At 42.2% G+C, this 27,599-nt stretch overlaps 1 protein-coding gene across 1 annotated transcript in view; it reads left to right on the forward strand.

The window, feature by feature from the left end:
• The window catches only part of LOC134798819 (protein groucho-like), a 75,564-nt gene that overhangs the window by 42,137 nt on the left and 5,828 nt on the right, over nucleotides 1-27,599 (forward strand). The window contains exons 6-9 of the mRNA XM_063771204.1: nucleotides 4,589-4,787; nucleotides 9,057-9,082; nucleotides 21,372-21,473; nucleotides 21,676-21,797. Coding sequence (XP_063627274.1) covers nucleotides 4,589-4,787; nucleotides 9,057-9,082; nucleotides 21,372-21,473; nucleotides 21,676-21,797 — 449 coding nt within the window. The remainder of the gene's footprint in view (nucleotides 1-4,588; nucleotides 4,788-9,056; nucleotides 9,083-21,371; nucleotides 21,474-21,675; nucleotides 21,798-27,599) is intronic.

Raw genomic sequence — 27,599 nt, forward strand, 5'->3', positions numbered from 1 at the left:
AAAACATTAGTTCGAATCGAATTACAGCTAGCTGTTTAATGTGCCTTAACTTTATAATGTACTATTTGTGTTTAACTGTAAGTGATAAAAGCAATTATGTTGAAAGTGTAACATGTGTGTTGGCGCGTCGCGTGTTGCCGGTTCACGTCTAATGGTGCGTTAGCCGCGCCCCCACCCTGTCTCAATAAACTACCCTCTTTGCAGCTTATGTCGTCGTTTTATGCCCCGCGTTCACGGGCGGGTGGTTCGGGGCACAATATCGATAGTTATCAACTGTGATACAATGGGACGGACGCGAGCTATCAATGTTGTTATCCTAATTCCTTGTTGATCCTTTCAGTTACGGTATTTCTATTGTGGAATTTTATTTTTGTAAGTATAAAACATTCTAAAAAAGTGATGGTTAATATACCTATATGTATGTGCAATATATCTATGCGTAATGCATTGCAACAGACTATTAAAAAGTCAAAGCCATTAGATCATCAATACATTTTAATTGCCAACATCATTGCGTCAATTGGCAGAATATACGGGCAATCAATCAATTATTTTAAAGCAGCAGCAATATCTTAATCCGAAGGCGGCGGCGGCGGAGCAATCGCTGGTAATTGCACTTTAATGTGCTCCCACCGCAAACTAACTGATCTTAATTATTCCGGCGTTAGAATGGAAACTTTCCTCGTCTCTCGATAGAACTATTAAAATGTAACTAATTGTGGGTTAATGATATAGAAACAGATTACAAGCCCACTTATGTTACTTAGAGCGGTCTAATTGTCCGAGCAATAAAAAAGCAATAAGCATTATCGTTAAGCGACTCGTTTTTCTGGTCATCTGTTGGTTACTCTACATTATATCAATGTTTTACATTTTAAACTGTTCAACATTCGCTCACCACGGCAAAAAGCTGTATTATCCTCTTTCATCTATACAAATAGGCACCTCCGGCCCCAAAATCCATTCCACAATTTCGCAGTAATCGAAATAGTTTTCTTTGTTTTGTGGATCTGGAAAGCCGCTCAGCGCACGGCTCCGAACCTCCATATTTGTGTCAAAAGCATCGCGGTGTTCAGAGAAATATTTTCACGCAAAAAACTTAGCCGTAGAGCACCGCACGCTATCCATTTATAAATCGAGAGTAATCCCGCCGAGACGTGAACGTGGTTAGGGAAGCCTAACATTTTCTTTACAAATTTTACCCGCTACAACTCTCGTCAATTTTACAATATAAGCTTTCCAACTTTAAAGCAAATTTACTCAATAATACACTCTGTAAATAAAATACTTATTAATTGGATTTTGGCAGTATTGTAAATTATTTCACAGAATTCTTAGAGCTGTGCTGTGAGCAATTTGACCAATTAAATTTGGAATGTTTTCCCAAAAACCATTCGGTATATTAAGTATTATGAAATAACAATTTTAGTAAAATAATTAATTGAAACGGCACAATTTTACAATATTGTTAACATCTTTTTTGAGTGTGTCCCTATTTTTACAAAGACATCCAGCCATGCCTACCTTCATCCATTCTAATTCCAGTGGGACCGACATGCCTCCGCCCTCCGCCCGTATTTAAAATGTCTGATATCTTGTGATTTCTCTTTCTGTTCGCATACGTTTGAATAACAAATTGACCTTGGTAGAAGTTGGAAGGATTCACAATTCTCAAAGGAATTATTCCATCCAACCATGAACATAATATTTTTAGACTCTAGTTACAGCCTGTGCCCTGTTTATCAAAAGCTTGTAACTTGTAATACAAGTGGAGGTCCCTTTTTGACACCTTTTGTTAGAAAGGGACTTCCAATTGTATTACAAGTTACAAGCTTTTTATAAACAGGGCACTGATTAGAAATAATTGTTATACAATGCACGTATTATATTTCTTTCTGAATTGTTTGAATTGTTTAACGTACGCGTACTTCGATAATAATCCTTAAAGAAAATTTAATATAACTTCAATCTAGTTCATAATATAATCTCCGTAACACCAGGCTTCTCCGAAGTTAGCTGGGTATACGCAAACGTCGTTAAGAGGATCAAGTTTTAATCCCCAAGGCTGCTTTGCTCTTTAATCACGACTAAATTATGCGCTTACAAAAATGTAACGAACTCCTACAACCCAAAACTAAATGGGAGTATGTGCTTATGGCTTCATTTAGTCTACTGCCTTTGTGCCACAGTGGATTTGCGGTATTGTCATTCATAAGGATCTGGTGGGGGGCGTTAGGGTTACCACTAAGCGAATAAACGAGACAGCCGTCTCCACTCTGAACTGTAGCATTAATCATAAAGCATACCTATTTAATACAAATATTATGGTTCTCAGCACACACATATTCTGATTTCAATTAATACTTGTATTTACGAAATTTCAACGAACAATGTCCTCTGACGGTGTACGTTTAGGAAATGTGTAATGCGTCTATTGTTGTTACTGGTGTTTATAAAATAGCTTGTATCTTGTATAGATAGGAATAGGAATTGCTTAGTTTATAAATGTAACAGATGGGGGAATACAATAGAGATCACGCGCCTGTCGACATGACTAGGGCTGTGCACTGCACGTACAGAGGGTGACCGGGGTCGTGGAACCGTGGTAGCGTGGGTGACACGGGGTAAACGGTGACAAGTAACGCGGGTGCACGCGGTAATTACGGCTTTGTTTGTATAATTTGGACCACTAGGACCTCGGCCCACGCTTTATGAATTTATGAGTTATATGACGCATGTTCAATGAAACGAGGTGGACTACTGACCTGAGAATTATTGACACTGCTCTGTTAGTATATGATTATGCTTGCAGGCATACTCGAAAATTTGCATAACATTCGTGTTGTCTTGACATAATTATGTCATGTTCAGTTTGCAGTAGGTTAACAACATTGAAAATAAACAATGTTAATGCCAGTTTGTAAATCCGCTAGTTTATTATGTTAGCGCTTATATTTCCATTTATGTCGAGCTTTATAAAAGATGGCTCAAACACGTGCCGCTTGCTATGGCAGCTAAACAGATTACTTGCGCGTTTATTTGCTCTCGTGGGGTCTGAGGAATTGGACCAAAAATATAATTGGAATTTAAAAATTCCCTATTGTAGAAAAGCACTCTAGCTAAGTGGCGCTCGCCACCTTTTGACACACAATAAATCACAGCCGTGAGCGGCCAATAAAAAATATGTTCCACCCTCGGCGAAAATCCAATTAATTTTCGGCCGCTAAAAAAGAACGTGCTCGTCCGACCGGAAAAAGCTTGGCGAGTCGGAGAGGAGGAGCGCCACGGAGCGCGCGCAAGCGGGCGCGGTCGCTGACGCGAGCGCGGCGGCGGGGAGCGGGCAGATCGGGACAGATGGGCGGGCAACCGCTCGCAGTGTATAATAATAACGTTTAACGAGACGAGATACGAACGGGAAGTGCGGGAAAAGTGGAAAAAGGGGAATAATGGAGAAGGAGTAATCAATTTCGTTCAGTCGCCGCCGCCGGCGGAGGTCTCATTTAAAATTTAAAATATCGCGGCGGCAGGGGGCCGTGGAGGACTTTTAATTTGGGCCGGCTACGGTTTAAAAATGCACGACGCTCTGCGGTGACACATCAATTCACTTTGACTGTCGGCACTCCCAACTAAAATGTTTTTTTTATTTCACTTTAATCAGAGTAGCTAATTTGCGTCGCGCGAAACCCATGCATAAATTGGGCTTTTGCAATCACGTATTAATCTTACTACCGCGCCTGTGCTTTATCGTACCTGATGCGGCGTCTACTGCCTGCCACCTGTGCCACCCTTGACCGCCTTTGAAAAAAACAAGTAACAAATTTAAATGCAAAACTCACCCCTTTATAGGCACCTATTCAAGTATACTTACACGTTCCAACCCTATAATAATAAGCACAGCCATTGTATCGTTTGATCCCTTTTGTTACATTTTTTGCTTAGGGATGTAGAAGGTAATTGTGTTATAAAACTTGTTTTTTGATTTGTTGAAATGTGATAGTAGTCCTAAAATTACTAGCCAGTAACTAGTTTGGAACTCCAACAATGTTGTATTTAAAAAGCTTAGCTTATTATTCAAAAGGTATATCACTCAATTGTTAGATAAAGAGAAGAGAACGTGTCGTGTGTTAGGTACATAGGTTTTGTTAATTAGTGTGAATTCTGAATGTACTATAGTTCGTACGCGTTAATAATGCAGTAAAATCATCACTCCGTCAGCTTGCGCCGCCCGTAACCAATCAAATCGTTCCTAATTAAAAAATCAAGTTCACAGTGACCAGTTGAAGGCATACTTTATTATTAGGAACGATTTGATTGGTCACGAGCATCGTAGGCTGACGGACAATGATGATTTTACTGCATTCTTAACGCGAACGAACTATAGTTTTTTTCTGTGCACTTACATCTGTGGTGTCACTCTATACTTACATCAATAATCTTTGTTTCATTACTCAGCATCCTTTCCGAACCTTACATGGCGACCCTGCCATTTTTGTGCCCCAGAGCACAACTGGATACGGCGTTAAAGTAGTTCTTTAATTAAGTGCATCTTTCCACGAAACCGCTGCTTTATGTAAACATATTATTGCAGCAACAAAGGCCGGACCTGCCTCGGCTGCTGCAGCAGATGCACGCGGCGCACCTACCCACGCACGGCGCGCCGCCGCTGCCGCTGCTCGGGCAGGGCGCGCTGCCGCCCGCGGGGCTGCTGGGGCTCGGCGTGCCGCACCACCCGCTCTCCGTGCTGGCCAAGCCGCCCGACCTGCACCGGCCCGATGACAAGGGGAACGGTAAGTTACAACATACATACATCTGAAGCCTTGTCGTATCTGCAGCTGCGTCAATTTTCTTATCAGTAATATGAGGCAATTATCCTGAAGACCCTGAATCACTCCTAATGTTCGCGAACTGCCTCAATTTTCGAAAAATCGTGATAAATATCTACTGTCGCTAGGTAGATTTCATGTTTCTAGGGAAATAATTGAAGTGAACTTCTATTTGCTACTAATATAATAACGAAACTGATTGTGTCAGACAAGCACACCTTAAAGTCAAACAAAACGATATGTTGTATGTTGTATGATTAGAATATTTTATTAAATACGCAATAAATATTACTAAGGATACGTAAATTACGAACAAGATAATACGAGCTACATAGCTATTCATACAAAGTACATATTTACCTACAAAGGGAAAGAGGAAAGCTGATTGGATTTCCCAAGCGCACAAATCCTACCTGGAATAGCCAAGAACACCCGGTTTGACCGATTTATATGATTATTGGTAGCCGGGCTAGTCAGTCACTGAATCATTCCTGGCCGCAGAGCCCTGTAGCCGACCGCCTTTTGTCGCCTTGCCAATTATATCCAACAACGGCCCACTATGTACAGCACGACGCACGTCAAAGGCATTTAATGCATAGACTGGATCGCCTGAGTTTGTGCGCAGAGCAATCGCTGGAGCAATCCTATTACGGTGCACGTACATAGGCGAGGGGTATTAGTAGTGCATGTGCTGCTACAATTAATTTAAATGCAATAGCCTCAATAATTGGCTCTGTTAGCACGGGTAGGTAGTTAGCATCCCGTCTGTCCGCATGATAGGTAATTGAAGCTAGCTCGCTCACTGGAACAATTATTATAATATATCTAATCGTGCATTAAGCTTTGATATGAAGCAGTTGCAATTGTATATCAAGGCAAATATCACTTTTAAAAAGGTAAGGTTATATTTTTATAATTTGCGTTGTAGATAACTATGTAAATATTAGTCAGCAAACACAGGGTAAACAGCAAACTAACCTAATTTGTATTAATTCGAGTAATTTAAAGCTTGGATGAGTTCACGACCGCAGACATTCAAGTCACCTGCAAAATTACGTTTTTAATTGACTTAACTGGTAAAGTCATAGAATTTTCACTATTCATCCCCTCCGACAGTAATATTATATACCTACCTAATTCTCGTACTTAAGTAGGAGCGCCTACGTGCTTATTTATTTTAATCCTGGTAATTTAGTAAACATTAAAACGCGGCTGAGTTCGCGACCGCATACACTCAAGTCACCCGCAAAATTACGTTACTAATTGACTAAAACACGCGACGCTCACACCAGCAGGAATAATTAATTGAGGCAAGGTAGAGTGGAGGAGCCGGAGCCCCCACCTGCTCGGTAACTCTTACATCAGTACACCGATAATGGCACAAATTAGCCGGGGAAGTGGCTGGGGGAGGTCGGGGGGCGCTAAGCCGGAACATCCCGGAGCGCAGATTACCGCTTGCTTTTGTAATTAACCGGAGCGACGGGCGGCTTCCAAATCCATTTCTGTGTTACATTTTCATTTGCGGCGCGCTCGCCCCGCGTGCTTGGATTATTCGCGCTACGCTCAAACCGCACCGCTCCCATTGTTTGTATGAATAATATTATAACTATAACTAACCTTATACAACTTATATACCTACAAGCTACATCTGCTATCCGGAGCGATGAAAAAATCGGTTCATGTTTTCTAAACTGAACGCTTGTTTACTTATTCTATCCAAACATTGACAAGTAGCTTCAATTCGGAGAAGTGACTTTTTCATACTTCCAAAGCAATATCGGGCGAGCCATATAGCCGTCAGCGATCCGAAAACACGCAAACAGCGAGTTCAAAAAGCCTCTCGAAGCTGGTAAATATTGAAACAGTAGTGGGATTGGAGACGTCAGGCGGTCGAGGGGGGCTCTAATAGTCTCCCGTGCCGCACGGTAAACAACACAGGCCAAACAAACACTTGCTGTATTAGGCACATTCATTTTGGCGCCCATGATCATAATGAAATGATGTGGAATAGGTATGCGTGTAACAGACAAAATATAATTAAAAAAAAAATCATACAATACAATACTTGTTTATACGACAACGGTTTCACTCACTTGAATTTTTAGTCGCTATTGGCGACATGCACTCGAGCCTGAGGAAGGACCCCCGACGGGCCCGAAACATGTCGCCAATAGCGACTAAAAATTCAAGTGAGTGAAACCGTTGTCGTATAAACAATTTAAAATATGTCTCACGAAAGTTTAATATCGATCAATACTCTTTATTGCACAGCTCACATACACGTAGTTTACAATAAATGTACATAAACAAAGACAATAGAGGTAACAACAGGCGGTCTTATCGCTTAAAAGCGATCTCTTCCAGACAACCTTTGGGTATCGGAGACATACATATATAAAAAAATGTGTTGTAAATAGTAATTAATGATTATTATTAACATTATGTACTACACTAAAAAAACGTTAATCATTACTTCTGAGTTTATTACAAAAAGTGAATATTATACCACTTGAGACTACGTTCGTATGTTTATCTTCTAACTAGCAACATATAAATAGGTAGATAATTTACATGCTAAATGTACTATCTATACTAACTTTCTCAAGAACCCGTAAGATATTCACTACGCACACATCACCATTGATTGATGCTAGACAACTCTAATTCTCGAAATAAGTCGCTGCAGACGAAGTGGCCGGGTACAATGCACCGCGCGTGTGCCGACTGCCGATGCGACATTAGTATGCCCCGGGTGTACTGTGTACTTCAGGTATACGTTTTGTTGCGCACACTGTACTTCGGAGTAAAATAATTATTAGCTTACGTTTGCAAGCCTGTTTTGTGTTGTCGCTTTAAAATGTTTTAGAGTATGTGCTTAGATATATAGGATATTTATTTAATTTACTTACGATATATAAACAAAGTGCATTTAGTATCTATTCTATCAATATTTAACCAGATAATTTATTGAAAATGCCCAAGCAAATATTAACAGATGTGCATCTAAAATTGAAAGTTATCCAAACGCAAGGCATTTTTCTAAATCAAAAAGAAAGCATAGCTACTTCATCTGATTAAATTCTTTGAAGCGCCTTTTTGTAGACTTTGAGTTCATAATAATATTGTTGTATTATCTACCCTAACCATATTGGTTGGAAAGGTTCGGTAATTATATTAGCGTCCCTACTGCGGTTAACTTTCTTCGAAGGGTTCTGTCAGAGGGTTCCGGAGGCATCTGACAACTTCGCGGGGCTTCCATTACCGCACATTCTGCAACTTCGGAGTAGGTATTTGGCGACAGCTTCTATCGAAACTTGTAAATAACTAAGTAAGTTGAACACCCATTCATGCGGTATAAAGTCAAAAGCACGATAAATAGTTAATATTAATACGACCCTTACGAAGGTGTGCTTGTTTTACATTACAATGCAAAATAATCAAATTTTAGTTTAAGCTCACAAGAAGTACCTAATAACGCTGAAAAACGGCCTCTCGAAATCATGAGGCACATTGTGAACTTGTCAACAAAACATGTATAGATACCTGTTCTTCTTTGTCGTCACACTCTTGTCAGAGTGGTCGTGGTCGTCATATCAGGGCCGGTGGCAAGCTTCACAATCCGTCGCCATTCCTCCCGTACTGTAGATAGATACCTGTAAATACTTATTAAAAGTAAACAACATACAGCCATTAATATATTGCAGTATTTAATCATATTTACCATAAAACTCATAAAGCGTCTCTTTCCCTTTTGAGGCTCACCTTTAAAGAGCTTTACGAGTATCATTATAATAATTGCTATTAAGTAGAAAGTTGAGCTATTTCGCCAACCCTGAGATGCGTGACGCGACAGCCCCTGCAATATTCATCGGGCACTTTACACCCGACCCGGCTCATGCCCGGGTACATCGCCGAGATTATACCTACCCCTATCCGGTTTATAATACGTTTCAATTTCACCCGCTTTATCCACCCGAAAAACGATTTATGGGTTAACTGGCCGTAAGTGTTAAACAATTTGTCTGGAACTTCCGTGTTATACACGTTATCTGCCCTTAAAATTAATAAAATAATAATACACACATTATTTTTAATTGTATGTATTTAAAATAATGTCCCGTACGGCTTCAAATACTTAGCTAAGGCTTCTATAAAAAGAAAAATCCTTTAAATCTGAGTGCGGGCGTATGTTAATTGTACTTCACACAATTTAATCGTCTCATTTGTCGACAGGTATCAGCTCTGCAGAGGAGAGGCATGTGAGTACACAACTTTTTCCAATTTAGCCGAGGTTGTTAAAATTTCAACAACGAAAAAATATGCTTTGAAAAATTCCCAACAGGCGTTCCTTTTCCATTTTGGAATGCCAACGCGCAGGAGCTCGCTCGAACACGTTGATTTCATAACAGGGCACAAGTGGGTGGCGCTATGCAAGTGGTACCCCCTACAGGGCTGCCATGATGCAAAACCTCTTTCAAAGATTAAGGATGTCACTCGCTTACAATAACCTACCTACGTCTAACGCTCGGGTCGGAAGTTTAACGTTTTAATTAAAATCGGAAGCGTCGTAAAATATTTTTAAGGCTTAAGTTGGTGACCCTAGTGCAATATAGAAGTGTGCTTCACAGTGCGTCAGCGAGGTGTTGCGAATGTCGGGTATCGTGTTACCGCGCGGTGGGGGTGGTGCCTCCCTTGTTGTGCTCGGGTGCTCGCGGCGCACCGCACAGATGTGCCTCTGCCGTCGCTCTGCAAGCAAAACGAAATGCATGCGAATCGATCCGTGCCCCCGCTGCTGCGAACATTGTCTTTGTTCACCTAACCTACTTCTGTCTGAGCGCGCCACAAATCTCTCATTTTGACGTTTTGATTTCAATTCTGTTTGGAGGTAAAACTTTTCGTGTTAGCCTATTTTATACTGGAGTTTGATTATATTATAGGTACCTCTTATAATCATGACGACACTCTTGACTTTACTTTGTAAACGGTGGAAACCCGATAATAAGATTAAGTTGGTAAGGAATACCTTAACAAGTTAGAAAACTGGCGCTCCGGAGTTTACAAGTTTATTCTCCGGTGTGACCCGGTTGGCGCTCGAGCCGCCGATCTGTGCAAACGCGGCGAGCTGAGTAATGCACGGACGCGCCTTACAATTTCAAGTGGGGGTGGGAGGGGGTTACTGCACTCCGTAATAAAGTTTACATAAACCGAGCGTCTTGGCTGCGGCCGGGGGCGTCAGGTTACGCCTCGCCCTACGGACGAATGTTTTTACTGGAATCACGCTGCTGACACACTGTTGCAACTTCGCGTTTATTTGCCAACATCGAACTGTATTTGATGTTCCGATATGTCGAATAGCTTGAGAGCTATATTCTGTAACTAGGTGGGTGTATGTTGTAACAGTAAAAAGAAACTGAATATTGTACCACTAGAATATTAGAGAAATAATTTCACGTAATTCAATTTTATATAAAATGGGAACTTATCTACCTAAAGTAGACAGAATCAGCTTAAGGGAGTACCCAACATAATTTAGTTAAATATTACCGCATAATTTAATTCTCTACCTTCTTTCTAAAGCTCCTTAAAATCTCCAAAAATAATCAAGGCTAGGACGGTTACGTCTGGCAATTTACACCGAGGTGAAATTGAGCAGCGGCCTTAAGCCTAACAGGGCGAGTCTTCCTCAATCTCATTTGGGTAGCATAATAACCGCGGATTTATTTCCGCCGCCCGTTCATTCGCTCTCAAATCGCGCCTAATATTCAATTTGGACGCCCGAACCACACAAAAACTGCTCGGAGCCGGTTCATTACGCCGCGCATCTCGCCTCTTCATCCTCCTTACCTTATCTAAGCCACTCCCCCTCCCCCCCGGGAGCACACCACTTCAAGTGGAAAACTCGCAGGGCGAGGGCCGCTCAACCTTGTTTAGCATTCTCCTCGACTTCTTTATTTAATAGATGATGAAAAAACCCCGGTCCGAATAAATTTGCGTTTGTTCTTCGACATGCCCCGTCGGTGCGTGTTGGAGGTGCTCCTTTAATTAAGGCGGTAGCGGCGCGTGTAAATGCGACTACTACCTGCTGCGATATGGACGGGCGCGCTTTTATTAAAACCTTCGAGTTTAATTCGGCCGTATTTGTAGCTAGCGACAACCCTAGCGCGTCATGTTTACGCGCGGTAAAACAGCGCTCGACACAACCCTCACAATTTATCGCCCCAGACTTTTCTTAATTGGAAGAAATGGCCACTTGTAATTATTAAGACGCCGTAAAGTGAAACAGATTGCGCGGTAGTCCTCTCCGCGGCAGTTAGGAGTTTACTCTCGTTTGCCTTTTCTTTGCGCTTTATGTGCGGACCTAGTACGTTTATGTTTTACTTTTATTATGAAATCCAAGTTTACTGTTTACCGTGGAATAGGTAGGTACTTGCTCTTTACTGCGCTCGCAAAATAAGTATAAAAGGAGATTATTTTATTGAGTTTATGTTTAATCCAACAGTATTTTTATCTAGTACTCGATCAAATAAAACATTGAATCCGATAAATGGTAGGTGAACCGGTTAGCATTGAGTGAAACCATCAGATAGTAGCTTGGCATACCGTCTATAGATATTGATCAGGCGCATGAAGCCGAAGGCTCTGATATGAAAGACTCCAGTCTAAATCTATTATATGGATCATGCTATGCTTATGTTCCAAGGCATAATAGTTAGTACTTATAGTTTACTTGACCTATAACTTGCACGAACGAACTTGCATGATTAAGATAGCAAATCCAAATATTATACTATAAAGTATAAACTATCGAAGATGGCTTCGATCGACTAATATTGATCATTACAATAGTTGACCAGAACCTCACAATGAAAAGAGACGAAGATATAGCCAACTGGTTCAATAGCCAAGTTATTTATTTTTGCCTTAGTGTCCTAGATCGTATTCCCTATGGAGCAAATTCCTGTCTCTGGTGAAAACGGCAAACGGCTGACCTTTTCGATTAATTAACAGGCGATATCGATATTTAGGAAGCAAGCCTATCAACACGAGAGCGAAACGTACGTAATGAACACATCGGTCCGGCTGAACGGGCTTAACCTTTCGGCCGCGGACGGTCCCCATGTCCCCTGCCTACGAAATGATCTATTCAGCGCCGCAGATACATTTAGATTATGCTCACTGAGCTGATCGGCGCCTAGCGCTCCGCTCTAATCTCCTTATGCTCCGCCTTGATACAGAATAACAGATTACTACGTCGCTGCATCTCGACAGATTATCTGTCTTGTCCTGGTTGGTAGGTACATTAAGGTTTGTGTCGCTGAAGATTATAAGTGGTTAAATAAATTACTAGACCGTAAACGTGTTAATCATTATGGTTTAATTGAGTAATTAATAATAGCGGATGTGTATCACGTTTGTTTTGTAGTACCTATACATTTTCCATATCGACTAAAATGCTAATGTTTGTAAATATCTATCCTTGGTACCTACTTAATGCTAAAAAATGTAAAACCGAACAAGTTTGTTCTCCGCTTTCACAGCTAAACGATTCAAAAAATAAATAAATGTTGATCTGCTGGCAAGCGCTTATTAATTTGGATCATGCTTTGTTATTTCTGCGATTCAAATAACATTTAATGCCGTGAGTTAAGAGCTTACCTCCACAGAGGTAGGCGGCGCTGGTCGTGCTCGCGGCTTTGTCCCGATACCCGTATCGCATCGATTCATGCAGGCTTGATCGAATCGCAACCCCCCTCTCCCACCCACAACAATACCTCAGAGCAGTACGTGAGCGAATGGAATATTCAATATTTCAAACCTATTTATTCTCAATGCGCCTGAAGAAATTCCTTCATTCTTTCATAAACAATTTTTGATGATAGGTATGAACCCGGGACAAAAAAATGAAAGATTCTAAGTCTTGAATCTCTTCATACGTGATATAGTAGATTTTGTCAAATTATTAGTGTAGTCGCGTTTTAAGGTTATCACGATGACAGTCACATTTGTTATAACTTATAAGTATAACGTCTCATTAGAGCCGAAAAAGCACCCTCTACATTTTCTATTCATCAACACCAAAAGATTGATAATATCTCAATTTTGACTATTATAGCAGAACCTATTCTAAAAGAAAGTGTCATTTGCCTTAAATCTAGTTAAAACATTCAAATGATGTATCTATGTCAATTTCAGTGTAATCGAATGCCTACAAAAATACGTTAAATAGATGCGCAGTTCACAATAGATGCTAATGTATTTCATAGTCATTGTTTCACCAGCCGTTTAATCAAATATCACGCGGCAGCGACGAACCGTGTCATAACGCCACTTCCACAGATTCAATATTCCAAATGAAATATTCAATACGTATTGCATTCGCTGGTAACGAAAGTGCAATATTTTATAGGTGCCAGTAAACAAAACGAAATGTACTACTCTCAAAGTGCAACATTTTTCTCCGAATTCATGCCGACGCTGTGCTTGATTCCGATCGATTTTATGACTTAATTAAAAAGTAAGAATTTTAGTGATTCAGTTATGAGCGCAACGGATTAATTGTTATTGGAATTCTTATTCTGATAGTGATCGAAGATATTAAATAACGCCGAGTACTAATAAACGTAGTTATTAAAATGTTATTAGGTTATTACATATACATAACCTACAGCATTTCTTTTTATATATGGGTAAATAGATAGGGTGACTGACGTGAGTTCTTAAATATTCAGTGCTATACAGCTCCGAGATGTAATTTGATTGTTTGCTCGTAACATCGACACTTTTCACAAACATAGCCTTAACGTAAGTTTGCTATCACAAGTTGGCTTAAAATTTACAGCTGGGCACTTGGAATTGGAAAGTTCCGTTCTTCCAAATTCGAGTAAAAAGGTGTTGTCAGTGGCAGAGCATGTTGTGACCGAGCCAGCATGGCTGCGGTCGCACATGCTCCCTGTTGCGGTTTCCACTCGGCCACGGGGGCTGCCACACACATGCTCTGAAAACAGACTACATTTATACAGAGTACCCACCTTGTCCTCGTGCATCAAATAAAGATGGACACATTAGCGGGTCGCGCGACTAAATGACCGACGATACGCGCTATAAGGCCACTACTATAATTAATTATAACTCCCCAGCTGTAATTTCTTTGTTTAGCTTTGGCTGGTATTCGTAAACGAGTTTTTGCGACCGAGAATCGAACGTGACGTTACAGGAATTCCTAAACGGCCGGATATAAGTTATTGTCTTTGTCCCTTTACCGTGCTGACAGTTTCACCTTTTTCTACCACAGTAACTGCCTCAACTCACAATCATTTCCATGGAAAACCAATTACGAAAATTGGTATTCAACTCGGTGTTGAAAAGAGAATGTTTGAATCGACATGGAGATACGTATGCGAAACACGCAATACTCCTCTAGTGAACATGGTTAAAGGAGCGAGTTTTCTTGATCGTTTTGCAGCCCTGCTGATGCTCATACCGACGTGTGTGGCCTGCGCCCCGCATACATAATGGCTACCATACCCCCGCTTACCTACAATACAACACATATTGCATTCACTTCATTACATTCTTCATTTTTACGACATAACCGCTGACTTAATCGTGTTATTGTTAAGCAATAAACATTTTACAGTCTCCTTTTTACTGACTCATTTTATTGAAATACTAACTAAACATAAATAATGCGTTCCGAGCAAGATTTTCTCAAACAGTCAGCAATACAAAGAGCCGCGTGAACGTGACTAACTAGAGTGTGTTTAATTTTTTACTTCAAGCCCTAATTCTCACGATACTTTATAATCGCCGTGAACTTGTTTGAAAGAAAAAAAAACAAATAAAAACATAAGCAGTGGTGGTAATTGAAATGGCTGCATGTAATTAGCAGGTCGGCGCGCGATCGCTCGCGGCTCGCTGCACGTCTTCATAATTTATCTCAATTAGTCGGCGTAATGAGCGGAAGGGCGACGGCGTGAGCGCCTAACGCTTCGGAGGTTTACTCCAAGCATTTTCACTGTGTATATGCTTTTAAGGCTACATATACTTTTGTTATTATAAGTATCAGGTAACGATATAATATTATTTACTCGCAGCTTCTCTGATGCGACTCGTAATTCTTGGGCAAAATGCTTTTTAATTTTGTCTCAACTAAATTGGTGTAGGTACCTACTTCTGACTTGGCCGCTGCCTTTGACGCGCATCGATTATTTTTTACGGTATGGTATGGACTGTAAATATAACTACTTATTAATAAAAAAAATTAAAAACCCTCTACGAACAAAAATGTCTTACATCATTTTGGAAAAGAGCTAATACTCTTCAAACTGCTAGGTCGATTATTACCGCAAGGAAACCTGCTTTCACGTAAAAAAAATCGCATCGAAATCGGTCCATCCGATGCCACAGACACAGACATTGGCGTCAAACTTATAATACCCCTCTTTTTGCGTCGGGGGTTGAAAACCAACTTAAGACTGCAATTCAATTTAGTTAAATTTTTATTTAGGTATGAGCAATGTGAACTAAAAAGTATTCTACTGCTTAAAATTTCTGCCATTAGACGGTGTAAAATCGGTCTGCGTGGATCACATACCACAATTACGTAGAAATGAAGAACATTTAATAAATATTAACTTTAGATTTATCTAGTGAATTGGCATCATTTCGTGAACATTGAACAATCTGCCACCGAGCGAGCCAATTGCGCACAAATTATCTCAGTATACTGGTTGCGGTTACCCGTAGCCGGCGGTTGTTCACGATATTGGCCCGACGCAAGGCAAGGTGCATGCGCTGCGGTTGTCGGGCGGCGTGTTTAACAATGCGGCAGCGGCGGCCCTGTTCGCTGCGCCGTGTTGCCCAACACGCCGACGCCGTGTCGCCCGCCACGCCGCACGCTCCACGCCGCACCTCCAATGCCTTCGTGCTTATCACGCATTTACATATGCTTCACTCGCTACACCGTGTACGGGCATCGAAAATGTTTCATGAATAAATTTGTAATCCAATTTGATGGTTAGGTAACTCCGACTTTACGAACACGTCGATCCGATAAAAACAAACAATCGAACTAGACAACTAACAGCCGGGCACGATTCAAATAATCTCCGCTCCGCTTAAAACGATTAATCATAAAAAAGCGAGCGGGTCGCAGCCCTTTTTCGAGTTTTCCTCGTTACGGGCTAAGACGAGAATCATTAGGAATTAAATTTCCCCTTTTATTAGTCCCTCAACCCTCGTATAATTCCGGACGCGGAGCAATAACAATATAAATCCCCCGTCGCGCCGAGCGGGGGATTACGGCTTGTCTCGACCCTAATTTAGGGCTGCCCCCGCCCCGGATTAACGAAGTGGCGGAATCCGCTAGGGTTGTCGCTGCGCATAAACTTGTTACGTGTTTAATGTTTTATTGACGGGTGGCGAGGGAGCTCTTATTTAAATAAACGCGTCCCCTTCGCACGCGCCGCCCGCCGGGGTCGCGGCGATCATGCGAATGCTGCCGCTGACCGCAAACCCGCTTATCGAGATACTGACCCTTCGGCCCACTGCGAAATCATAAACTGGAAAAGAAATCAAGATAAATGCCCACTTACCGGTATCTTGTACCGGAGACTCATTAGCATATCTTATTGACACTTCAACTGTTAAATCTCGCGTGGGCGGTATTCAATTCAAATTAATTTGCCTCGAGTCTTCTCCAAAACAGGTTCATTACGCTCTTTCATACAACGCCACATTTAGTACTCAAAATACCGTAACGGAGTAGGTAATCATTTAAGAAGGCTGAGCACGCTACAAATTAATTTAGCTATTATTTGGAAGGGAATCACTTATGAAGACGGAACGAATTGTTTATCCCCGGCATTAAGTCCCGAGAGTGTCGACGCACATATTGCCGCGGAGGCAGCGGAGCCTCCCTCTCTGATTTAAGCGGAGGGATCACAATTAAAGGAACCGGCGGCGATGTCAACACGAGCGGCGCGCTCCGCCGATACATTTTATTACCATAATAACGCCATGGACATTTGTCACGCGTTAATACGGTTTATATTAACAATCATTGTTTTTATATCCGTTCACAAGGTTAATGGTACCTAATTCTATATAACAAATCTGTACGTGTCTAGAAGTAAGCAATTTCGCCTCTACCAATTTTATAAACGAGCTACCTCTCAACTCTGCGCGTCAAAACTCGATTCCGGGTAATTTATTTAAGTAATTCTACAAAGCGAGGCCGTGTACACCGTATTAAAATTTTGCCACGAGACCGCAAAGTAGACGCTAACACAAAATTAAAGTCGTCGACACTTAAGGGCTTCGTAGTTCCCGAAGGGGGAGAGTTTCCGTGAAATTTCTCTCGGAATGTCGAAATGGCGGGCGAGTTTCGCAAGTCAACTCAATTATCGTTTTAATTAAGGCGCCGTGCCACGTGACATTTGTTTGCGTGCGTGAAAGCGATCGCCCCCCGCCCCGCCCGCGGCCCCTGCTCCTGTTAATTGTGCTAATTACTCCTGTAATGGAGCGAGGGAGGGTGAGATTGCTTATCGACGACGCTCCCGGAATTTGCTTTGTGTGATACATCAGCCCGACTCTACTTCTTGTTAGCTGATTACTTTACATCGGATTATACACCTCTCTTGTGCAATAACAAGGGCTACGCGTTAATGGGTATCATTCGTTAGTTGACTAGATTTAGATGCCACGTACCGTATCACAGAAAGTATAAAACTGAAACTGAAGTTTATAAAAATCGAGTGCAGGTAGCAAACAAAGCAGTAATGAACATCAATTCTATCAGGCAAGTTTCCAAGCGGTGCATTTGTGAGTGGTACGGAGTATGGCGCAGCCGGAGTTCCCTCCGAGAGCGCTCGTAACGCGGAGTGGCGGCGTAATGGCCGCGCACTTCACCGTGCGGTCGGGCACGGTGCGGGCGGCAGCGGGCGCGAGCGCGGACCACGAGCGCCAGCGGACGCCCGCCCGACAACGAGCGCCGGGCAATTTGGTTATTTGGGGTCGGCCATAAACCGATAGCGCGCAGTAAACGCAATCCTCCACTCGCGACTATAAACTTTACGAGTCACGTAAAAACGCGCTCGAAACGCCGACTCGCTACCATAAATTTATGCTAATGTATTCTTTATAGGAGTTTAATGTGTATCCAGAAATTCCTCCATTATTTATGTATACGAATGAACCGGTAAAAGTTAATTTTAAAGTCGTACTGCGTCCCGCGGTTTACGCGAACAATTAATTTTTTGGTGCAAGTCTGACGTTTTTGTGGGTTTCGATGCCGATGTGTGGGATGTCGTTTACAAACGATGTTTGCCTACAGGCTCGTTTTTGTTTGCAGACGCGCTGCACGGTACAAAAAATAAATGTGTGTGAACTAGCTATAGACCTATAAATTCAATACATTGGTTTGAAAATTGGCAGGTTGAAAAGCTTTTTCGACTCACCTGCATAAACCTATACAAAGTTGTAAATTGAGAACGTAATGGGACTTTAAAAGTAAATGGTGCGCAGTAAAACTTTTCGATGACAGTATCATAAAACGAAGTCGTATAAAGCCGGTGGAGCCGCAGTTTCGATAAAAGCTGAAAACGTCGCGTGTAAATCACGTAACTTTTCAAAACTATTATGCCTGAAATATAGTCCGAACTCAATCCGTACATTTCCGAGCGGACGGTCTATTTATCTATTTCCCCCGCTTCCGCCCCCAGCGTCCGGTTAACCGCCCCCCCTTCCGGTTAACCGGCGGCGGCGCGCGCGGCTAAACGGCTCGTCGCGTGACCGCAGACAATAAGCCCGGGCGGCGTTAACAGCGCGCCTGTGTGTTGCCACTTTATACGTTACGTCACTGCCTCCCCCTACGGCACACACACGCCGCGAGTGTGTGCTCCTTGGCTCGCGGCGCGAACGGTAGCCGATAAGTCGTGTTGTCGAAGCTTGTAGCGAGACGGCGCCGCCCGCGACCCCGTCCCCGACTCAATTGCCTTTTTCTTGAGGTCGACCCGCGTAATCGGATAAAGTAAAGATTAGCTCTGTCCGCTTTTCTGTTGAAAAAGGAAAAGGTTGGGTAAATGACTACTCAATACATTCACAGCTTTTTATTTTTAGGAAGGAATATGTATCACAACCTTTTTTATGTTTTAATAATTATTAGGAACATACGGATACCTATTGATTGTTTGTTATAGTGTGAGAACGTGTACGTACATTTGTAGCCATAATATGCCTCGTTAATTAAGGAAAATAAAAAGCCAACATTATCAAATAACAGCAAATAGTCACAGTTCCAGCAACAACCGTGACCACAATTCGATTTAATAAATTCAGTAATAACCGCAGACCTTCGAGCGAGTTCCTCGTATAACATAAAATCCGACCAATCGAACCCGACACGTCACATTACCGCTGCGGCCCTCGAAATAGCCCACTTGAAATTCGATATCGAATGCTGTGGAGATCGGGTGATCGTAAAATTAAGGCCCGACCCGCGCGTGGACGCGGTTTTATGACCGCGCGACTTGTGCCAATGATAAAAGTTTATTGGTTACATTTCGACTACTATCAAAATATCCAATAACGCCGCCATAACCCACGTTATTTATCTTACATACTAATACCTATACCAGCGTAACGGGCTCGTCCCGTTTTATTGTTTCCCTAGTCTTTAACTGTGGCGCTCGTGCGAACCTTCTTTCTTTTAGCGATATTATCTGGGGACACATTTTATTTTCCCTAGTTTCTTTGACAAATATTTTCGCTATTAAAAAATTTTGGTGCTCTTTTCGGTTAGTAGTAGATAGAATTTTTATTTTTTATCTAAGTTTGCTTCAGACTTTTAGATTAGGATAATTAGGTTAACTAACCGTACGACTTATACGTTACAGTTCGTGTACAAGTTAGACCCTTTTGTAACAAAATTATGAGCAGATAGAAGGTATTCAACAGTAAGATAGAACAGTATATTAAACAAAGCCAGTGTATTGTTAAGTACTCAACCGGCGATAAATAGATGTGAATCCGACATAAAGTGTTATTGTCTGGGTGCGATGCGGAGCAGTACGATAAGTCACAGCGGGCGGCGACAGGCCGGCGTGGCGAGCAAATTAACAGGCGCTTGCCACTCGCCTCTAACTTACTGCCTCGTAAAATTAGGCCCGTTCCACCCTCCAGGCTTCGCTACGGTACAAGTATCTTAAACAGCACCATGTCTTCATCTTACCGATGTTATATAGGCACTTTAGTGTCATCTCAGATCTCAGGCGCAAAAGCTTATCAACCTTTTCAATTGAAAGTAATTTTGATCGATCTGGTGCATCTCGGTAATAATCTGCCCACGGCAAATTTAATATCGTTGTTTCTAGTGACCAATTAGGTGACTTAGTTGTTTATAAATCTGCCCTGTAAGGCTAAATAGACTCTTTACCTGTATCGAAATTAATTCACAAATAAAGCGCCCTGTTCCGAGCTTACGAGTAGATATAGGCACCTTTGATTGTATATGAAAGTCAGATTAGGTATTGGACGTTCATGCAGATTCTTAGCCGCGATTATTTTACGCTTTGCGGTGCATTTCAATTATAGCAAATACACCGCAGCTACACTGTTTACCTACACCGATTTTAGCGCTTACTTGGAGTCAAGGTACTGATTATGTAAATGGGTCTGGCGTGCGGACGCCTCGCTCCCTGAGGGCCGAGGATTACGGGCCGTTTCTCATTCATGACCAGTTACGACATAAGTAATTACAGTGCAACCACGCCGTGTGACAGAGACGGACGTGAGGGTGGTACAGTAGCAGCATCTGAATTAGATTTACAACTGTATCCTGGACGTCTACTTTAATTATTTTATCATCTTGCCTACTTACTCAGAACCACTCTAGAATGATATAGTCACAGATAAGCGAAGTCTTGTCGGTTTTATAGAACGATAAAAGCGCCTGGAGCGGTATCATAAAACATACGAACAGGACTGGCTACCACCACCTGGTAGATTCATAGCTATATTCGCAATAGGTGCTTATGTTGACTTCACCACCGTTACCAGACACGTAAGCCTTTTCACCCGACCGGCCCTCACGGCTGCGTGCACTTGAAATAGCATCTGTCTAACAGCGCAGCGCACTCGACCGAATATCAGTAATCCGAATACATTTCGATGTCTGGCAGCGCATAATATTCGTGATACGTACGTCAACGCGGCGGAATCAGACCGAGCGGGTCGTCACGTATATGATTATTTCATTAGTCCGTATTTGCGCACTCATCCAAATGTTGCGGCCGACGGCCCCACCGGGGGGCAGGCGGTGACCACTCCCCGAGCTAATCACGCGGTCAGTTTGCTCTGCCTCAGCTTGTTTTGATATTGATATTGACTAGCGCTCGCTTCGCTGCACGCCGATTTATTTGCGAACAATGATCGATTGATTGCTTTACGTAAGCCCGACCGTAAACGGTTTGATTATGTTTACCCGACCGTATTGTTAAAGTAAAAACGTGGGTGTACTATTTCTGTAGCCGTGCTGTTTTGTTGTTGCAGAGAAATTCCATATCACCCGGTGAAAGAGAAAAGTATCGGACGAGAAGTCCGGCTGAACCTGACCATAAGAAAATGAAGAAGGAAGAAAAAGACATGGGCCATGTAAGTTTTTTTTTCGTTTATGTTGGCACTGCGATTGAGTGCCCTTTACTATATCCCTCCAGTTGGTGTACCTACTCGTACTTCCCCATCTTCTTCAGGTTGCCTTCCATACGTGTTAAGCCTATAGTGTTTTATTTGTATCTACCTACGTAATCTGTAGATGATATGACTAAATTACAACTGTCTTTATGAATATTTTCAGGAACTGGTGGTAGACGACGCGAGTGAAGAGCCCACGTCGCCGCACAACGGAGCGCCCTCGCCCCGAGAAAATGGTCTCGACAAGCTGCAGCCCAAGAAGGAGCACCCACCTCATAGCCCTAGGTAGTATTCTGATTACTTTTCTTTAGAAAACCTCTGCTCCACTGGATTCCTACGAATTGTTTCACTAAACGAATCTATTCACATTTTTTAGGGTTCCGTACCCAAAGGGTAAAAACGGGACCCTATTACTCAGACTCCGCTGTCCGTCCGTCCGTCTGTTTGTATGTCTGTCACCAGGCCGTAACTCGTGAACCATGATAGCTAGACAGTTGCAATTTTCACAGATGATGTATTTCTATAACCGCTGTAACAACAAATACTAAAAACAAAATAAATATTTAAGTGGGGCTCCCATACAACAATAGTACACTGTGCAACATGGGGCGTAAGTTGAATATTGCAAACGAGAGTAAGTTAAATCGCGACGGCTTGCCGGAGCGATTTATAGACTCGAGTTTGCAATATTATTACGCCACGAGTTACACACAATGTTTTTCATCACACTTGCGATACAAAAATTAAGTATAAAGACAAAAAACTGTTAATTTAGCAGGAGATCTAAGGTCCCGTTTTCTAAGGGGACCTTGCATTTTGGAGACAAAGCAAACCGCTTGGAACAGGTGTTCCTGGGGGTGACCTGAGCTGATTAAGCCCGGTTGCCAAGAGGTTCCCCCCAGCAGGTGGGCAAGGGAGGGGGGGGGGGGAAGTGACTCCGGCGCGCCTCACTCTAAGCTTTATATCTGCATACATCTCGCAACTATATCAAGTTTGGTGTCATTTTCGTATAATTCGAGGATGAAGAATTCATTTCTGTGGCTAAATTTTCACTCACCCATACAAAAAATACGAAAAATTCAAAATTCAAAAAAAATCTTATAATTTTTCTTTTCGAAAATCCTGTACAAAATTTATACTATGAGGATTTGCTCTAGAAAAAAAATACATGTGAATAGCCCAGTTATCCTACTATACAGAATAGTAAACTTGTCAAACATTTTTTTTTCATAACTCTGTTAAAAAAAATGTTTTGTGTCGCGCGGCGTACCTGCATCGTAAGAGCGGTATGCAACGTTTAGGATTTTTAAGTATGTTTAGATGATTTCTGATAAGTTGTTATTACTTTTGGACGTGATATATATACAAATATAAATTAAATATATAAATAAAGATGTTGGGAAAACTTTCGCTAATAGAGTTAAGTATTATAAATGTGATAAAATTAACATAGGAGATGTTTGACAAAAAATGCGGGTTAAAATAAGATATATATTGTTCGTAATTGCCATTACATGCCCATGGGACTGTGCATTTTAGGTTTTTTTTAACGCAGTTGCACCTCCTGCGCATTTTGTTTTGCAGCGGCAACGAATAAGCTCTAAACAAGCAGCAGCCGCCGCAGGTAGGCTTGTCCATATGGGCTCCGAATAACCATGTTGTTTGGACCAGCCCCAGTCAGCAGGGCAAGGTGGCTGTTGCTGAGGGGCTATAATCTGTCCCCAAACATAGACCAAATCCTACACCGGAACATGTGACACAACTGAAAACCGCCGTGTCGCCGAAATGTCAACCTGGTTGACAAGGTGCAGAAAACCCTAGAGGAAAAGCAAACCGCTCTATGTGCGTTCCTTGATGTTGAAGGTGCTTTCGACAATACACCCACAGAGACCATACTCAATGGTATGAAATCAAAAAGAATAGACGAAACCACCAGATGGGTACATAGCATGCTCTCGAACAGAGTAGCCACTCTGACCATCAATACTATATATAGAGCATGAATTTTATACCACTAAAGGGTGCCTACAAGGAGGCGTTTTATCTCCACTATTATGGACCCTAGCGGTGGACCAACTTCTTGCAATCATGTCAGGCCAAGACTTTGATACACAAGGATATGCCGACGACCTTGTAGTCATCGTCAAAGGCCCTTGCCTCAACACAATATCCAACCTAATGCAAGGAGCTCTAAACACAATATTCAAATGGTGTAGAGAAAATGACTTGTCCATTAATCCGAGCAAGACTGTAATAGCCATTTAACCATTCACAAGGAAACGGAAGCTCGATAAACTCACAAAACCAAGACTTAATGGACAAATAATACCGTTCTCGGCAGAGGTCAAGTATCTAGGGGTCACCTTCGACCAAAAGTTAACTTGGAACCCTCACCTGAGGAACATTATACAAAAAGCGAAAATGGCCATGTGGTCATGCTGTCGAATGACAGGAGCAAGATGGGGCTTAAGACCCAAATTGCTATGTGGTTATACACAGCGGTAGTGAGGCCAATTGTCACCTACGCCTCCGCAGTCTGGTGTAACAAAACCAGCCAAAAGACAGCAATAGACACTCTAAACAGCCTGCAACGCACGACTTGTTTAACAGTAACAGGTGCCTACTACTCGACACCGGGAGCGGCCCTAGATGCACTGCTGGACATCATACCACTCCACTTGCAGGTGCAAAAGGAGGCCAAGCAGTGCGTCTACAGAATATGCACGCTAAACAGGCCAAAATGGCGCTCTCAGGCATTAACCGATCTAAAGGCCTGGGTTTTTGCGAATAGAACTCTTAGCATACCCACTGATGACACGCACACCGAATGTCATCTCACCAAACTGTACACAGTAGAAATACCTCCTAGAGACAAATGGATCAACAACCAAATGTACGTCGAAAAGGAAAGCCACATCTGGTATACTTACAGATGGTTCCAAGAAAGGCAATGTTGTAGGATGTGGGATCTATGGTGAGAGATCTAAGCTCAGAGCGCTAGCTAGCATGGGCACACTGGCCTCAATCTTGCAGGCAGAAGTCTTCGCCATCAACAAATGTGCGGAGATCAATCTGGATAGAAACCTAAGACACCAGCATTTCTACATCAACTCAGACAGCCAGGCTGCTCCGCTGGCACTAGAATCCCTTGAGTCAAACTCAAAACTAGTCCAGAACTGTAAAACAAACCTAAATGCACTGGCTTACTCCAACTAAGTTACACTTAGATGGGTACCAGGGCACTCCGACATTAACGGAAACGAAGAAGCGGACGAACTTGCTAGAAAGGGCGCAGACACACCCCTGGTCGGCCCAGAACCGTTCTGTGGAAGCACAAAACGAGATGCATATTATCTGCTCAGCAACAGAAAAAACGAGAGCAATCGGTTGGTGGAAGTTCGTTAAAGGACAAGAACACTCGAAAGCTCTGATCAAAGGGTTCAACAGCAAAACTGCTAAGGAGCTTTTAGGACTCAAAAGGCACAAAACCTGCGCGGTGACCAGAATACTGACTGGACACTGCAAGTTGAACAAACATATGTTTCAAATTGGCAAGAAACAAGATGCGACATGCAGGTTCTGTCAGGAGTCAGAGGAGACTGCAATGCACATTCTCTGTTCTTGTGGACCACTAATGTCAAAAAGGAGTACCTACATAGGGCGACACGTAGTGCAACCCTATGAGGTACAAAACATTACGGCCCAAAGAATCTGGAACTTTCTGGATGCAACGGGCATTAGTAATGAACTTAAAGGGCCGTCACAATAGATCAATGCTGGTCAATGCATTACTCAAAGGCCCACAACACCACAATAATAATAATAATGTCCCGCGGGGGCAGCTTGTGGCGAGCTGACGGTGAGTGGCGACACCGCGGACCCCTATTCCAGAGGCCCCTGTCATCTGGCCCTCGCCTCTGTGCTTGCCTTGATTGGCCGGCCAGAATGGAGTCGCAAGAGCGGGACCTATGATCCAGGTTGGAAGTGTAAAATGTCATAACGCCGGCGGCCTGCTGAACGGATTACCGGGATCTGTCTACCGCAGACTCACATCTCGACAACCTTGCCCTGTTGTCGCATTGTGCGTGCGGCCATTGCGGGGCCCACTCAAGGAGTTGGCGAGTCACCACCTGTCATTTACAATTTTGAGACTGATTGTCACGGCAGGTGTCCGCTAGTCTCTCCCATAGCCCATTATCCAGTCCATCCAACTTTCAAATCTATAGCCCATGACCTTAGTTCCCATCGCAGCACAAAAGTGCTGCACTGCAATAGTCTTTGCACCTGGCGGGGACCATCTCCGGATGTATCACATTGTGCGTTCGAGGATAGTATCCACCACATGTATCCCTTGCTTTTAGATTAAAGTGCCTTAAAGGGCCTCTGCTCTGTTGGCTTCGGCCCCACGTACGCCTCCCAAAGGTCCGGGACCCCATGGTCCCGAGATATGGAAAAGACATACAAATAATAATGTTAATTTTATCACATTTATAATACTTAACTCTGTTGGCGAAGGTTTTCCCAACATCTATATTTATATATTTAATTTATATTTGTATATATATCACGTCCAGAAGTAATTTATTAATGCAATCAACAACCAGAAGAGAATAACAACTTATCAGAAATCATCTAAACATACTTAAAAATCCTAAACGCTGCATACCGTTCTTACAATGCAGGTACGCCGCGCGACACAAAACATTTTTTTTTAACAGAGTTATGAAAAAAAATGTTGGTCAAGTTTACTATTCTGTATAGTAGGATAACTGGGCTATTCACAGGTATTTTTTTTCTAGAGCAAATCCTCATAGTTTAAAATTTTTAGAGGATTTACGAAAAAAAAAATTAAAAGATTTTTTTTGAATTTTGAATTTCTCGATTTTTTTGTATGGGTGAGTGGAAATTTAGTCACAGAAATGAATTCGTCATCTTCGAATTACACGAAAATGACACCAAACTTGATATAGTTGCGAGATGTATGCAGATATAAAGCTTAGAGTGAGGCGCGCCGGAGGCACTTTTTCCCCCCCTCCCCTGCCCACCTGCTGGGGGGAACCTCTTGGCAACCGGGCTTAATCAGCTCAGATCACCCCCAGGAACACCTGTTCCAAGCGGTTTGCTTTGTCTCCAAAATGCAAGGTGGTGGACCTTAGATCTCCTGCTAATTATGGCACTAGAAACTTCATAACTCCCTAGGGAGAACGCTTTTTCTATAACTCCCACTAAACCTGCGTGCAATTCCACATTTACTAAGCGAGTGTTATGAAACGTGATTTTTTGGCCGTTTTATGCGTAATTGTATGGAACCCTTCGTGCGTGAGTCCGACTCGCACTTGGCCGGTTTTTTATTAAAACGCCGCACTAAATATTTTTATCGGAATGTATTAGATATTTTTAATTTTGTCAAACTTACTATAACTTACTTAGTGCCTTATTTCATCAACAAATCGGAAAAATGACCTCTATTATATATATTTTTTGTTTGATCGGACTTTACACCTCGCTCCGTTTCTGTCTAAGCTCTATGTAGAGCACAAATTCTCCATAATCGCTTTATCCATTTAAAAGAAGCCATACTAAGCAAATACATGCCTCTAATAGGGTCAGTGTATGTAGGAGTCGTCCGGCCGTCTATCTAATCCGTCTTCTCACTAAATCAATTACTGACACCGATGTTTAGTGTACTCCTAATAACTGTAATGGGATTAGACACGCTTTGATGGATAAACCGTCGGTAAGCTGTGGAGATACTGACTTTGTTTTTAGTGTCAAGATGTGTTACCACGCTTTCACTGTCTCGTGCAACTTGATATTATGGTGACTTAACACTTCTTTATAACGAAGCATTTGATGCAGAGTTTGATGAGCCTTTAACCTAGTTTCTTCTGGGTTGAAAGGACAGTTAGCAGTGTTTCTCTAAAAACAATAACTAACTGAAGAGGCGATGCCTAATTGCCTAGTGTGAATAATTTTCATAAAAATAAATACATAATTACACCAACGCACAGCTTAGCTCTTTATAAAACATCCAGTAATCGCTTTTACATGAATAATTGTATTTCCTATTGTTATTATATATTTTTA

This window comes from Cydia splendana, chromosome 17, assembly GCF_910591565.1.
Source record: "Cydia splendana chromosome 17, ilCydSple1.2, whole genome shotgun sequence".
Taxonomy (NCBI): domain Eukaryota; kingdom Metazoa; phylum Arthropoda; class Insecta; order Lepidoptera; family Tortricidae; genus Cydia; species Cydia splendana.